The following is a 14,492-nucleotide window of genomic DNA, read 5'->3' on the forward strand; positions in this document are numbered from 1 at the left end:
TCCTGCCTGTGGCCTTCTTAGGCCCTTCTCCAGGTGTAGAGTAGGACTTTCTTCCTTGGCTAAGCTTGACCCTCCAAAATGTCACGTTTCTCTCCTGGGTTAGGGAAGGAGAGATGATCTAAGCTGGCGTCTACAGGTTTTTATATCTTCAGTATGAGACCATATTTAGCATGCTCAGTGCGCATGCCTTGAATAGTGGCATGACTGGCGCCCATTTGCTTGGCTGCTCCTTGTATTGATCAGCGATAAACGTGTAAACTACTAGGAAGGGGTTGCTTGTGAATCTAGGGGAGCGAGGTTTCCTTTTCCTTTCTCTTTTCAATGACACAATGTCTACATGGGTGTGGGTACATGCCCTTGGGGTCCAGAAGATGATGCCGCATGCTTCTGAGCCACCCACCGTGGGTGCTGGGAACTGAACTTGGGTCCTCTGCAAGAGTAGTAGGCACTCTTAACTGCTGAGCCAGCTATCCAGTCCTCTGACTCGGGTGGATGCTGTGTCCTCTCGATGACTGTGTGCTCTGGTTAGAATGCTGGTCTTTGTTTTGACGGTGACAGTCCACAAGTGCCCCCACCCAGGCCTTTACAGCACAGAGATGCCTGCTGTAGATTTGTCACCCAGGGCATAGCCATGGCACTGTCATTGGTTTGGCTCCTTCTGTCCCTGTGTGCTGCTGCCGAGATCCACACAAGGCAGGGTCTGACCTGAATGACAAAATACTCAGGCCATGCCAAGGCAAACACGATGCCAAAACGGCAGCTTCCTGAGGCTACCACGTGGCCTTCAGACAGAAAGGGGGGGTGCTGCTGGCTTCTGGCCACACACCAATTCCTTCTTGAAAAGAAAGCAATCTGGAATAAAGAGTCAAATTGTACCTAGCGCTGGGGACTGGGAGGATGACTCAGTACCTGGCACATAAGCAGGACCTGGGTTAGAACCCATAGGGTGGGGGGTGAGGGGCTGTATGTGCAACATAGTTGTAATCCCAGCACTACAGAAAGGGAGACAGAATTCTTGGGCAAGCGACTATAGTCAAATCAGTGAGACAGCTAGAGTCCCTGTCTCAAAATATAAGGTGGAGAACCCTAAGGAAGTTAGCAGGCATCCGCCTCTAACCTGCACGCAAACTGACACACATGCTCACACCACAAGATCTCTTTCAAATTTGTAAACCCATAAGTAAAATATAATTCTACCTAAACTCAAGTGCTGGAGTAATTAGAAGAGCAGGAATTACCTATGACTGGGGAAAAAGAGGGACAACTTTTGACAGATTAGGTGACTCAAGAAAGATTTAGAAAAGTGAAATTGGCCTGGAGAGCCTTGCAGGTAGAAGGACCATGGCAAGTGAAACTACATGTCTGGCACGTATTTTAAAGATACACAGGCAGCTTCAGAGACATGGTGATGGGCTAGCCACGATTCCTGCCAGGTTGGTTGCTTGCCCGGAAAAAATCTATCTTCACAAATCCCAGCCCCCTTAGAGCTTAGAACAGCTTTATGGCTGTCTGAATTATTAGCTTCAGAATCAATCAAAAACATAGTATATTCTTCATAGTCTGGTGCCATAAGCAACGCTTCCAGCGTTTTTATTCTTTCAGGAAAGAACAGTGGCCTCAGACCTTCTTTCAAATGTGTTACTAGGGCATAGGTCACTAAGTTGTCGGCCTTCCCGATAGGTTGGAGGGCGGAGATGGGTGGGAGGGTCTGCACCCAGCACTCAGCAGAGTCAGCACCTACAGGTCAGCTCAGAACTGGGAGGCCTACAGCCTTTCTGTTGAGGGTAGCCAGGTTGAGCATATATAAAAATATGGGGTGCCCAGTTAAGTTTAAATTGTGTATAAACCACAAATAATTTATCAGTGTAAGTATGTGTAGCCCAATCTTTACAAGACTATTTCAGCATTATTTTGTAGGACCAGAGTTATACTTTTATTTGCACCATTTCCATGAACATTTTTGCCTTAAAACTGTTAAGATTTGTAAAGTATGGGGTTTTAGGTTTTTTAACTTTACTTTATTTTAAGATCATTATTATAGTTTTATGTTTGGGTGGTTTGCCTGCATATATCTTGGTGTACCACAGCATGCCTTGTGACTGATGAGGCCAGAAGGGGGTGTCAGAACCTCTGCAACTGGAATTACAGACAGTTAGGAGCTGCCATGTGGGTGCTCTTCCTCTGGAAGAGCAGCCAGTGCTATTAACCACTAAGCCATCTCTCCAGCCCCTGATATTTTTTAAGGCATCATTGTGATGGTTAAGATAGGTTGTCAACTTGACGGAATTATCTTCCACATCGCGGGACACAGACCTCTGAGCATACCCTTGAGTGAGTGCCTGGAATAGGTTAACTCAAGTGGGAAGACCCTCCCTGAAAGGTAACGTCATCCCTCGGACTGAGGGCCTAGGCTGCCTAGAAAGAAAGCCTGCTGAGCACCAGCATTCTGTTTGTTCTACTCTCTGACCACGAATGCAAGATGACCGGTTGCTTCACCCTCTTGCAAACATGGCTTCCCCACCATGATGGACTGCAGCCCTTTGAACTGTGAGTTGCGGGGAGCTTCTTCCCCTGTGCTGTGGCATTTGCCAGAGCAATGAGGAAGGTAACTGGTGCAAACATTGAAGAGCAAAGGCCAGGGGAGCAGAAGGAGCAGACTTGGCTGTGTGTCTCATGAACCAAGCATGTGGATCACGATGAGTGGTCAGAAAGTGTCCAGTGAAGAGCACAGCATGGTCTTAATTGTTATTCCTGCCTTAGACTCTCCATTAATGCAGTGGCCAACTTAATCCATTTTCTAAATTTAGTTCCTGTCGGAGATGTCTTGGTGATAGAAGATTGAGAAATATCTTGCTTAGCTAGTGCCAATATTCTCTCTAACAGCTAATTCTCACCACTTGAATGAGAAAAGACCAAGCAATCCAGCATTCACCAGTGGGGGAGGGGAATGGATTATCTGCTCACTTGGTCCTGCCTCCCAGGCATCCTTCTTCCCGCTTCTGATGAAATGGCTGGCTGTGTGCACTAACCTGAACTAGGAGCTATTCCTCCCAGAGGTCATGGTGGCTAGTGTGCATCCCCCCCACTTTATAGAAATCAAATCTCTGAAGCACTCCGGGAGACTAATTCACTACAGATGCAGTCTCTGTACTCCAGCATGAAGCCACTGGGTCCTGACATGGCATTTTGAAGATATTAAAACCCAAATGAAAAGTGTGGTCCACGGCTTGTGTTAATTATCATTGGGGGCTGTGGAAGCTCTTGGGTACTGAAGGAATCGCTATCTAATAGGATTAAATAGGCCTGTCTCCATCAAGGCACTCTCTTCACATGGGTGATTCCTTTATCCTCCTAAATTCAACCCTTTAGGGTTCTAATCAACCAAAGCGAAGAAGGATGAGGCGTGGATGCTAATTTCATTTACAGATTACAGTTGACACAGTGGGCTTTTTGGGTCTACACAGCTCTTTCATCAGATGTCCAATACTTGCTCCTGGCTTAGGAAGCCGCGTGTGTCTGCAGGGGCAGACGGTTCCATGTCTGCAGGAGCAGACGGTTCGGTATCTGCAGGATTTTTACTGCTCTCAGAATCTGTGCTCATTGCTCCTCGTGATTTGTGAGTTCTAAGCTTTTGTTTTAATGTTTATATCTTTTTAAGGATTTATTTATATTTATTTGTTTTTTATTTTTTGGTTTTTCAGGACAGGGTTTCTCTGTGTAGACTTGACTGTCTACTGGAACTAGCTCTGTAGATCAGGCTGGTCTCAAACTCACAGAGATTCACCTCTATCTGCCTCCTTCATGCTGGGATTAAAGGCATGAGGTACCACCACCCAGTTTAAGGACTTATTTTGATTCTTTAATGTATTTATAATTTAGTTTTCCTTCTCTCTGTGACAAAATGCTGACCAAAAACATGGGGAGGAAATGGTTAACTTGGCTTACAGGGTTTAGTTCATTGTGGGGGTGAGTGGAGACAGGAACAGAAGCAGAGTCTGTGAACTGCACTGACTGGCTCCCCAAAGCTTTCTCAGCCTGCTTTCTTATATACCCCTTGCCCAGGGGTGGCACCAGCCACAGAGAGCTAGGTACTCCCATATCAATCATCGATCAAGAAAATGTCCCTGCAGACTTGCCGACAGACCAATCTGATGGAGGTGACCCTTCCCCACTAACTCTAGTATGTTCCAAGTTGACAAAACTAAGCTAGTTAGTATCTCCGAGTGTGTGCGCATGTGTGTACGTGTATGTGTGTATGTGAATGCCTGTATATGTGTGTATGTATGTTTGTGTGTTGCGTATGTGTGTATGTGGTATCTGTGTGTGCATGTATATGTGTCTGAGTGCGTGTGTGTGAGTGCATGTATGTGTGTCTGTGTGTGTGCACACACCTATGGGTTTGTACACATGAGTGTAGTGAGGGAGTGGCAGGCTGCTTTTCATCCTGCCCGGCTCCCACACGGCTAGCTTTATACCCGAAATAACAACACACAAACTGTATTCATTTAAACAATGCTTGGCCCATTAGCTCTAGCCTCTTACTGGCTAACTCTGACATCTTGATTAACCCATTTCTATTAATGCGTGTAGCACCACAAAGTGGTGGCTTACTGGGAAGATTCTAATCTACGTCCATCTTGGGCCGGTGCTTCATCGTGTCTTCCTCACTGCCTTCTTCCTCCCAGAATTCTGTTCTGTCTACTCTACCCACCTATGTTCTGACCTATCAAAAGGCTAAGGCAGTTTCTTTATTAACCAATGAAAGTAACACATAGACAGAAGACCCTCCCACATCACATGAGTGTAATGTCCTGTGGAGATCAAAAGAGAACACCAGATCGCCTGCCTCTTAAAGAAGCCTTGTGGTATGAATTAGCACTTGTGAACATAGCAAACCTCACCTCCACCTGACACCTGGTTTCTGATAGTCTCCCACAAACACTGATCGAGCAAAAGCAGGATGAGCCATCAGCGGGCAAAAGCTGAGCTATGGAGTAAGCAATCAGACCATAGCAACAGAATTTTGTTTGTCTAACTTCTATTAAGTTGTTACTTTCTTTATTGCATCTGAGGGCGTAGTTCCCTTATAAACCCAGATTTAATTCAATAACTAGTACTTAATGATACTGGGTGACTTGACTTATATAAATTTGTTTTAGATTTAGTATTGTGTGAATGTGTTTCTAAACAGTTGTGGACTGTTATCACATGGAAAGGCAACCTTCCTATTGCTGTGGTAAGACACCATGACCAAGGCAACCTACAGAAGAAAGAGTTTATTAAGAGGGTGAGTCCATGACTGTCATATCTCATGGCACAGAATGGCAGGAGGCAGGCACGGCGCTGGAGCAGTAGGCGAGAGCCACCACAGGCAGAAAGAGAGGTAATTGGGAATGGCATGGGTTTTTAAAACTTTAAAGCACATTTAAAATTTCAAAAGGCCACACCTCCTCTAACAAGACCACACCTCCTAATCCCTCCCAAAGAGTTCCAACAACTGGCGAGTAAATATTCAAGTGTGTGAGCCAATGGAGGCCATTCCCATCCAAACCACTACAGATTTACTCCATGTTTTTACATTACAAGATCCTTTCAGTCAGTCATTCAACACTTCTTACAAGTTTTTCTGTGTAATTAAGTATACATGCATTTGTATAGTCATTTAAAAACTCTAAAACAAGGCTGTGATTTAAATTTTTTGCTAAAGAAATGAGCTGAGAATTGTATATTTGAAACTTTGGTGTTATCAACAAATTCAGTTTTATCCAAGACAGTTGTATGGAAGAAGAGTTGAGCTGTGGAACAAAGGTTAGGTTCCTCTTCCTCTTCAGCTCAGGAGCAGCTGGGCAGGTAGGAACCCTGAGGAGACTTCAGCTGTGGGGTGTGCGGCTGGGAGGGGCAGACCTCACCAATTGACCTTTAAGTCTTTTGATTTTCTTCCTAGATGTGTGCTTGGTTCTGTTCACCTAAGCCTTTCTCTCCCCTGTCCTCCTGTTTGCCAGCTCTATTCCTTTCCCATGGCTTTGTCTTCCCAGGACATGTTCTGGTCAGACTCCCACCCCTCCCTCCCCAGCCTCAGTCTCTGCACTGGCCTCAAGGGCTCTCTGTGGGGGGCTTTTCCCTATCCCAGCTTCTGGTGCCCAGTCCTTTACTTGGGTCTTGGTTGCCTTCTTCTGGGAAGCTGCCTGTGCACTTTAGCCTCTGTCTTAGCTGTTCCAGTCTCTGCCATGCCTTCTAGCCTACCCTGCCTGGCTTCTGCTGTCACTTTTCCTGCCCCAGCGTGGCTTGTCTTGTTCATTCTCCTGCCAGCTGTTTCATTCCTGTCTAGCATCTCTGCTCACTGACCCACAATGCCACCATCATCTTTCCTCTGAGCTAATCCCTCAGGTATCACAGATTATGTAATAGAACTGGTGTTTACATAGTGTCTGCCTGCAGCAAACAAGGAGTTCAAACGCTGCACGTAGACTTTATAGAAGGAGTTGTCAATACAAGGGGCTAATTAATTTATATTCTTTTTACCTCTCATTTTGGCCATGGGCAGTCGTTATTTACTTAAACAGTGTAGACATTTAATAAATTACTATTATTTTTCTTCTGTTGCAAAAGCATAGAAATAAGATTATATCTTCATACAGAAACCTGCCCATTGCTTCCAATCCTTATAAATACCAGCAAATAGCGTGCAGTGGGTGGATAACTAAGTTGAGATGAGGGAGCAGTGGGGCAAAGGGAAGTGTGCCGTGACCCACCCCAGGCCCAGAAAGGGACTTCTGATCCTTTCTGTTGGTACCATCACCTCTAAAGGGATCAGGGCTAAGTGTAGCACAATTAATAATAACCCAGAGACAGATATTGGAGGTCAACCTGAAGGTCAGAGGAGCAAAGCAGCCAGCCACTGGCTCTTACCTCTACCTCAGTCTGAAGTGATGATCCTGCCTCCAGGAATCTCAGAATGAGACCGATTGAGAGCTGTCTCCTCCGACTTATACTCCTCTCTAGGGCTGGGATTAAAGGCGTGCACCACTACCACCCAGATTCTATGGCAAACTAGTGTGGCTACTGGAATTAAAGAGGTAGGCTACCACTGCCTGGTCTGTAAGGCTGACCTGGGTGGCTGTTTTACTCTCTGATCTTCAGACAAGCTTTATTTATTAAAATACAAATGAAATGCCACTACAGCGAAGGGCCAGTAAGGGGTGCTCACGAGAGCCCAGGGGGATCTGCAGCACTGTGAGGAAGCTGAAGGGCAGTGAGGAGCCTGGAGAAAGTCAGCCAGTATCCAGCTCTCGCCTCCCTTCTCCGTGGGCTGGGCATTAGGCCTGGCAGGAGCAGACAGCAGGGCTGGACAGACTGTCCAGGTGGCAGGTCACTCTCTGCTGTCACCTGTTGTCAGATATGTTTGGGATCATGTGTGTCCCTTGCTCATCATCAGCATCTCACTGAACCTGCTTACACCCTTCATGTAAGTAGGCAGTTCTTCACCCAGAGAGATCCTGTGAGATGGACACCTGTTGATTGCCCACTTCTTGCCTCCGTGACTGCATTTCCCAGCCACTGTCTGGAGCAGTCTCACCTGAGGCTCAGTCTCCCGGCCCCAAAGTCAGGCCTTTCACTGGATGCCATCCTCGGCATGTCCTCCTTCTGTATCATGTTTACCCATGTTATCCTCAGCGTGTTCTTCTGTGTCATGTTTACCCGTGTTATCCTTGGTGTGTCCTCCTTCTGTATCATGTTTACTCGTGTTATCCTCAGTGTGTTCTCCTTCTGTATCATGTTTACTCGTGTTATCCTCAGTGTGTTCTCCTTCTGTATCATGTTTACCCGTGTTATCCTCAGCATGTTCTTCTGTGTCATGTTTACCCGTGTTATCCTCAGCGTGTTCTTCTGTGTCATGTTTACCCGTGTTATCCTTGGCGTGTCCTCCTTCTGTATCATGTTTACTCGTGTTATCCTCAGCGTGTACTCCTTCTGTATCATGTTTATTCGTGTTATCCTCAGCGTGTTCTTCTGTATCATGTTTACCCGTGTTACTCCTTTTATTAGTCTTGTGAGATGACTGAAAATAAAGTTTTCATTATACTTAATTCCACCACTCATGACCACTTTTGATATCTTATGTATTTCATAACTTCGTGACTGGAGAGAGGTTCCGCAGCCAGGAGCAGTCACTGATGTATCATGAGGACCTGTGTTGGGGTCTGGGCGCTCATATCAGCTGACTCACAAATGCCTGTGACTCAGCCCCAAAGGCCCACACTCTTTTGGCTTCTGTGGTCACCCACACACGTACATGCACACACAGACACACAAATAATTTTAAACATTTACAGTTAGCCGAAATGGCACTTTTGTATCTGTGGTTTTTCTCCATAATATTGTTTCTTAAGTATTCTCTGATTAAGTTCCCTGCTATTTTTTTTTTTAGGAGAATAGAGAATGTGGTCATTAAATGATGATTATTTTGATAATTTAGGTAGGTGTGTGTGTGTGTGTGTGTGTGTGTGTGTGAGAGAGAGAGAGAGAGACAGAGAGAGAGAGAGAGAGAGAGAGAGAGAGAGAGAGAGAGAGAGAGGAGTGTAGTTGTATTTTTTTACTCTTTGCCCCCCCCCCAGAATGCCTGACCTTAGCTTGGCATATTTCTTGCCAGCTTTTCTTAAATTAATCCATTTGCCTTTTGCCTCTGGACTTTTATCTTTCTCTATTTCTGTATATCTTTTCTTTCCTTCTTATTCCATTTCTGGCTGGCCCTTAATATCCTTCTCTCCTTTTCTTTCTTCCCCTCTTCTTCCTTCTTCAGTTTATTCTCTCTGTCTTGCAGCCCCACCAATCCCTGTCCTGACTTGCTATTAACTGTTCAGCTCTTTATTAGATCAATCAGGTGTTTTAGACGGCAAAGTAACACAGCTTCACAGAGTTAAACAAACGCAACATAAAAGAATGCAACACATCTTTGCATCATTAGACAAATATTCCACAGCAGAAACAAATGTAACACATCTTTACCTGATATTCCACAACACCCCTTACGTGCTTTTGTCAGAGTGGTTCATCATAGCAACATACACACGCACACAAACTGAAAGTGGCCGGGCAGTGGTGGCGCATGCCTTTAATCCCAGCACTCAGGAGGCAGAGGCAGGAGGATGTCTGTGAGTTCAAGGCCAGCCTGGTCTACGAGAGCTAGTTCCAGGACAGGCTCCAAAGCCAAAGAGAAATCATGTCTCGAGAGAAAAAAAATGTGAAAGTCGAAACAGTCCTACATCTTAAGAAAATCCTCAAAGATTACAAGATAACGGTAGGTAGGTGGCTATTTCTGTAATCTCCGAAGGCTGAGGAAGGAGGCCTGGCATCAGTTGGAGGCCAGTTTGGGCTACCTAGTGAATGTGAGGACGTGCTGGGTTATGATGAAAGGTTCTGTCTCAAGAAAACAAAAATAAGTCAGAAGAGAGAATTACAACATAAATTGTCTCATACTTGACAGCCTCAGCTAGCACATGTTATAGCTGCAGGAAGAAATACAAACAAACCTAAGTCTGCTCTGAGACAGAAATCATCGTACACCGTGTGGGGCCACTGGTAACAGCCGGAAGGGACGTGTGTCTGGAAGTGTGCACATGTTTTCTTCATGCCAGGAAGATATGAGGACTGCTCAGAGGCCTGCAGCTTAGGTTCTGACCATCATCCCTCTGCCTTCTGCCTTCCCTTCTAAGGTCGCAACTCAACACAATGAGATGAATCCATTTCCTAACCTGTGTATTTGCACTGAGCACCTAATGCTGGGGTGGGACACAAAGCATCAAGAATTATATCATCGTTGTTGTCATCTGTGTGTGTGTTCATGTGTCTGCACATGCGTAGAGGTGTATGCTCACATATACATGAGCATGTATGCGGAGACCAGAGGTCAATGTTTGCTATCTCCATGCTATAGTTTGATACAGGGTCTCTCCCTGAACCTGGAGCTTGCCCATTCAGCTAGACGGACTAGCCAGCAAGCCCCAGGGGTTCACCACTGTTATTTGCCCAGCACTGGGATTTACAGGCAAGCACCCCACTTTTGACTTTTTACATGGGTGTTGGAGTTCCGAATTTAGGCTTCTTGGTTGCATGATAAGCCCTCTGCTGACTGAAACCCAACCCTGCTGTGATTCTCATGAGATCCTGTCAATTAGAGAATGGCACGGAACAGGCACATCCTCAGATTATAGAATACAGCAGGGGCAGGGGATACTGCCAACGAGTTTAGGACCAATAGGGTATAGGGTTGTCTGTTCTTCCCCAAAGGGGGGTATTTTTTATTTTTAGAATAAGGAGAACATGAAAATTACTGAACGTGGAGAGAAGAGAGTCTGTGTGGAATAATGATGAAGATGTCGGGGGAAGCCCAGTGGGAGAGAGAGCCTTGAGAAGAAGGAAGAGTTCTCAGTTAGGGACAGAGGTGGAGAGAGCCTGAGCCACCCGAGGCAGCACTATTGTCTGAGGAGGAGAGAAGGCACAGTGTGCAGCCATGGCTTGGCTTTCTCAGTCTGGGGAGAAGGCGCCTCACTGGTCCCAGGGGAAGTGTTCAGTGGCAGGCTTGGGGAGCCTGGGGATATTGGAAGAACCACTGTGGATGCCACAGGTCCACCAAGAATGCTTGAAGGAGCGCTGCTGGGGGCGGCAACTAATATAGGAACTCTTTATTTTTATACTTTAACAATGTGGCAGCTTGGCACACACAGGCAAAAGGTTCTATGTGGCTAGAAAAGGGTTGGTTATAGAAATCAAATGACTCTTAAAATTTTCTATATATTTGTGTGTGTGCGTACATGCGCATGAATGCACCCATGCATGCGGTGCCCTCAGGGGCCAGAAGAGGTCTTTGGATCCCCTAAGTTGGAGTCACAGGTGATTGTGGGCCACTAAACAGCACTGGGAACTTGACTCAGATGCTCTGGAAAGCAGTGAGCTCTCTTAACCACTGAGTCATCTCTCCAGCCCACAGGTAGGTTTTATCTGGAAACCTGCATGTGAACATTCATTGGAAATTAGCCAAGTAAATGTATAGTTGCAGATTTCACTTTATCAATATGCTCTCCCATCACTTTCACAGTCAAATAAAGAAGTGAATTCTAAGATAATGCAGGCGCAGTATCCGTGCTTCAAGTGCCCTGCCGCCATCGGGCCCCGGGTTTCCAGCTCGCCCTTCTCATGCATTGTGTGCTTTTTAGGCTGGAAACACTGATAGCATCCTTTTTGGAAGACCAAGATCCAGAGAGTAGACTGGAAGTTGGCGCTGATATGCGTAAAATCCATCACTGTTTTCATCATTTTAAGGTAAATGTCAATGTTTCCTCCAGTCTCAGCCATGTCCTGCCATGCTCCAACTGCAATAAAACTCTTCCTGTTGACCAACTCTAGAAACACCAGGACCCAGCTTCACACATGCAGAAAACAGCCTGCGCGTCCAGCCAGGCTGTGACTATCGCTGGGCAGCTGCAGGGACCGTATCGAGCTTTACAAATAAACTCTGGCCACGGACTCCTGATTCCTTTGCCAGGAGTCTCCCTGTCCTGTGCCCAGAATATGTCTATGCTGAAACACACAAATGTGCACACACACATGAACACGAAATGTGAACACACACATTTTCAAACAGTTTAAAGATGAGTGTGTTCAGGTTTTTTCCAGTATTTTTATTTATCTGAATAACTTACTAATTTTCCTCAGCCTCTGACGTTTTGTTTTTGTGATAGGGAGTGGGAATGTCACCAGCTTTCATGTGTAATATTGTACACTTTGCAAAGATACTGTAAGATAAGGGAACATTTTGTACCCTTTTCTGTAGAGATATAAACAGACATCTATCTAGCAGTAACAGAACGGATGGGTTCTTCTGCCAAGTCTATTTGAGTGAAGCAATGACTTTATTAAGGTTACAGAGCACATGTGTCATTGAAAGTCCCACCCCAGCATGGGTGATGACTCAGAAAAACTGCATAGCCTGAGTTCCTTTGTCACCTGCAGGCCACATTACAAGTCTCCCTCCAGTGACTGTCTTGTTAACCTTGGGGGAAGAACCTTCTGAGACTTATAAGTTTCAGGAGCTTCCTGTGCCTTGGAAGTTTTGTTTGCTTCTTGCTTTGCTTCCTGAGTCATGGAGCTTCCCTCCTCACTCTGAGAGGGAATGCTTCAATTTTGAATAAATTCACAACAAGGGGGAGGAATCTAGAAGGGATACTATTTAAGGGGGTTTGGAAGTGAAAGTAGCTAAGGGAGAGGGAAATGGGAAAGGCAGGGAGAAAGGAAAACATATCCAGCCAATACGGTAACTGCCTGAAAGGGAAGGGTAAGGGCAGCCATGTGTGACCAGTGTGTGCTAGAGCCAGCACAGCAGCAGAGAAACTCAGGATGTGGGCATGCTCAGTAGGCTCTTCCCCAGGATGTGGGCATGCTCAGTAGGCTCTTCCCCCACTTGCAGAAGCTGTTGAATGACAAGGGCAACATGAAGAATACAGCCTCCTCCGAAACCACACACCAAGCATGCCAAGAGCCACTGAAGGATGAAGAACACACAACGCTCCGAGACCTGCTCAAGCAGAGGGACAATGAAATCAGTATCCTTTCTGGCTTGGAATCGGGGAAACATGTAGATTCCCCACTCCTGGCCCTGTGATGTGCCCGCGTTCCTCGGTGTCCCAGCCTCTCCCAGCCTGCTTCACACTGAGGTCACACCTGCAGAGCTCAAGCAAACATCTGGCATTAGCATTTTAGCTTGGTTTTGTTGTTGCTGTCGGTGTGTGTGTTCACACCTGGAGAGGTCAGAGGATAATCAGTTTTCTCCTTTTACTACATGAAACCTGGGAATCTAACTGAGGTTGTCAAGTTACTCTTGCCCAGCTGATCCGTCTCTCAAGCCTTGGTACAGTTGTTCTTACAAAGAAGGTTTCTGCTCTTGCTAGTACCATACCGACTCTTAATACTAAATCTTATTCAAATATATTTTGATTGCTCTGTGGTGGGCTTTGTGTTTTGAGTCCAGAGTCAGTAAGTTAGCTGGTTATCTTTAGCCAGCTGACCAGACCCCATGTTAACCACAGCCTCACCGTGGCCCAGAATTTGTGGCTGGTGTGTGGGTGAAACTCAAAAGATGACTGAAAAAAAGATGGCATATGGCATTTAGTTTATGAGAAACAGAGAGTTGGCTTAGATGTGACTTTTTATTTAAAGGGCAGATCTCTTCTCCCGAGTCCCACATACAGATGTTCCCAAGTTAGGCAGTGAGTGAGCAAAGATTGAGTGCTCAAGACAGCATTGGTCTCGACTCCCAGAGGCAGTGTCTTCTGGGTGCTCAGGGCAGTAGCTGCTGGTGGGCCCAGGTGCAGACAGAAGCAATTACTGCTAAAGAGTCCCAGCTGGGCTGCTTAGACCTTAGGACTCTGGAAATTTCTTCAGTACTGTTCCTTATTTTTACCTTTCAATCTTCTGTAGAAGATTTGACATTTTCATGACATATATAGTCTTTAAACACTCACAAGAAATAGCTTGCCAAATTTTTATAAACATATTTTATTCATTTAAAAAATTACTAAGTATAGCTGTTATACAAAATACATAAAAAGTCTTTATCTACACAGGAGTTGGGGAGATGGCTGAGCAGTTAAAGTTTGCAGGAGCTGGACACATAGGCCTGGATTCAGTCCCCAACACGGGGTTAGGGACCCACGAACCAATATCATGCTGTGTGTTCATGTTTCATACAATTTTTCAATGTGTAGGGGAACTAGAAAGATGCTTCAGCAGTTAAAAGCACTTGCTACTCTTCTAGGGGAACCAAGTTGATTTCCTACCCCACACACCCAAGCACCCACATCAGGTGGTACACAATCACCTGTAGCTACAGTTCTAGGGCATCTGATGCCCTCTTCAGGACTTTGCAGACACCAGCACTCACACACACACACACACACACGTAACAAATACATACAGCACACACATACACGCACATACACATAGAGAGAGGAGCTTACATAGACACAAATAATCCACACAAAGGAAAACCAGTGGTAAAGAGGTAAAAACCAATCCAAACAATGTAGACGAGCTACCTCATTAGTTTCAGTGTCTAATTTTAGTTGAGTCTTAGCAGGCCCCATGTCAGAGTCAAGTCAGTCTTAGCTACTTTATCACCCAGCCAGCAGTGGTGAGTCCAACTGCGGATTGCACCCCACGCACGCCCTTGTCTCCGAGTGCTGCCCACAGTGGTGTCGCCCTGCATTCCTTCCCTCTCTCTTACCCCATCCATCTCCAGGGACGGCTCAGGTCTGGCCCTAGCCCAGTCTGTGTTTTGTTTCTTTTCTTGGCCTTGATCCTAGACTGGGATCTTCCCCCTAAATACTCCTACCAACCACTCAATACTCGCCAGGGCTTATGCGCATCTACACACTGAGGAGGAAGGAAATGAGAGGTGGCAGCGAGGGACCAGTCCAGGCTGGCTCGCATGTGTTCAT

General features: G+C 45.9%; 1 protein-coding gene across 2 annotated transcripts in view; it reads left to right on the top strand.

The window, feature by feature from the left end:
• Kif6 (kinesin family member 6) overlaps positions 1–14,492 on the top strand; it is a 307,139-nt gene that overhangs the window by 137,780 nt on the left and 154,867 nt on the right. For both annotated transcript variants that reach the window (XM_050165072.1, XM_050165073.1), the window contains exons 11-12: positions 11,214–11,319; positions 12,464–12,599. In XM_050165072.1, coding sequence (XP_050021029.1) covers positions 11,214–11,319; positions 12,464–12,599 — 242 coding nt within the window. The remainder of the gene's footprint in view (positions 1–11,213; positions 11,320–12,463; positions 12,600–14,492) is intronic.

This window comes from Alexandromys fortis, unplaced genomic scaffold, assembly GCF_014885135.2.
Source record: "Alexandromys fortis isolate MF-2015 unplaced genomic scaffold, M_Fortis_MF-2015_v1.1 scaffold_121, whole genome shotgun sequence".
In the NCBI taxonomy this organism is placed as follows: Eukaryota; Metazoa; Chordata; class Mammalia; order Rodentia; family Cricetidae; genus Alexandromys; species Alexandromys fortis.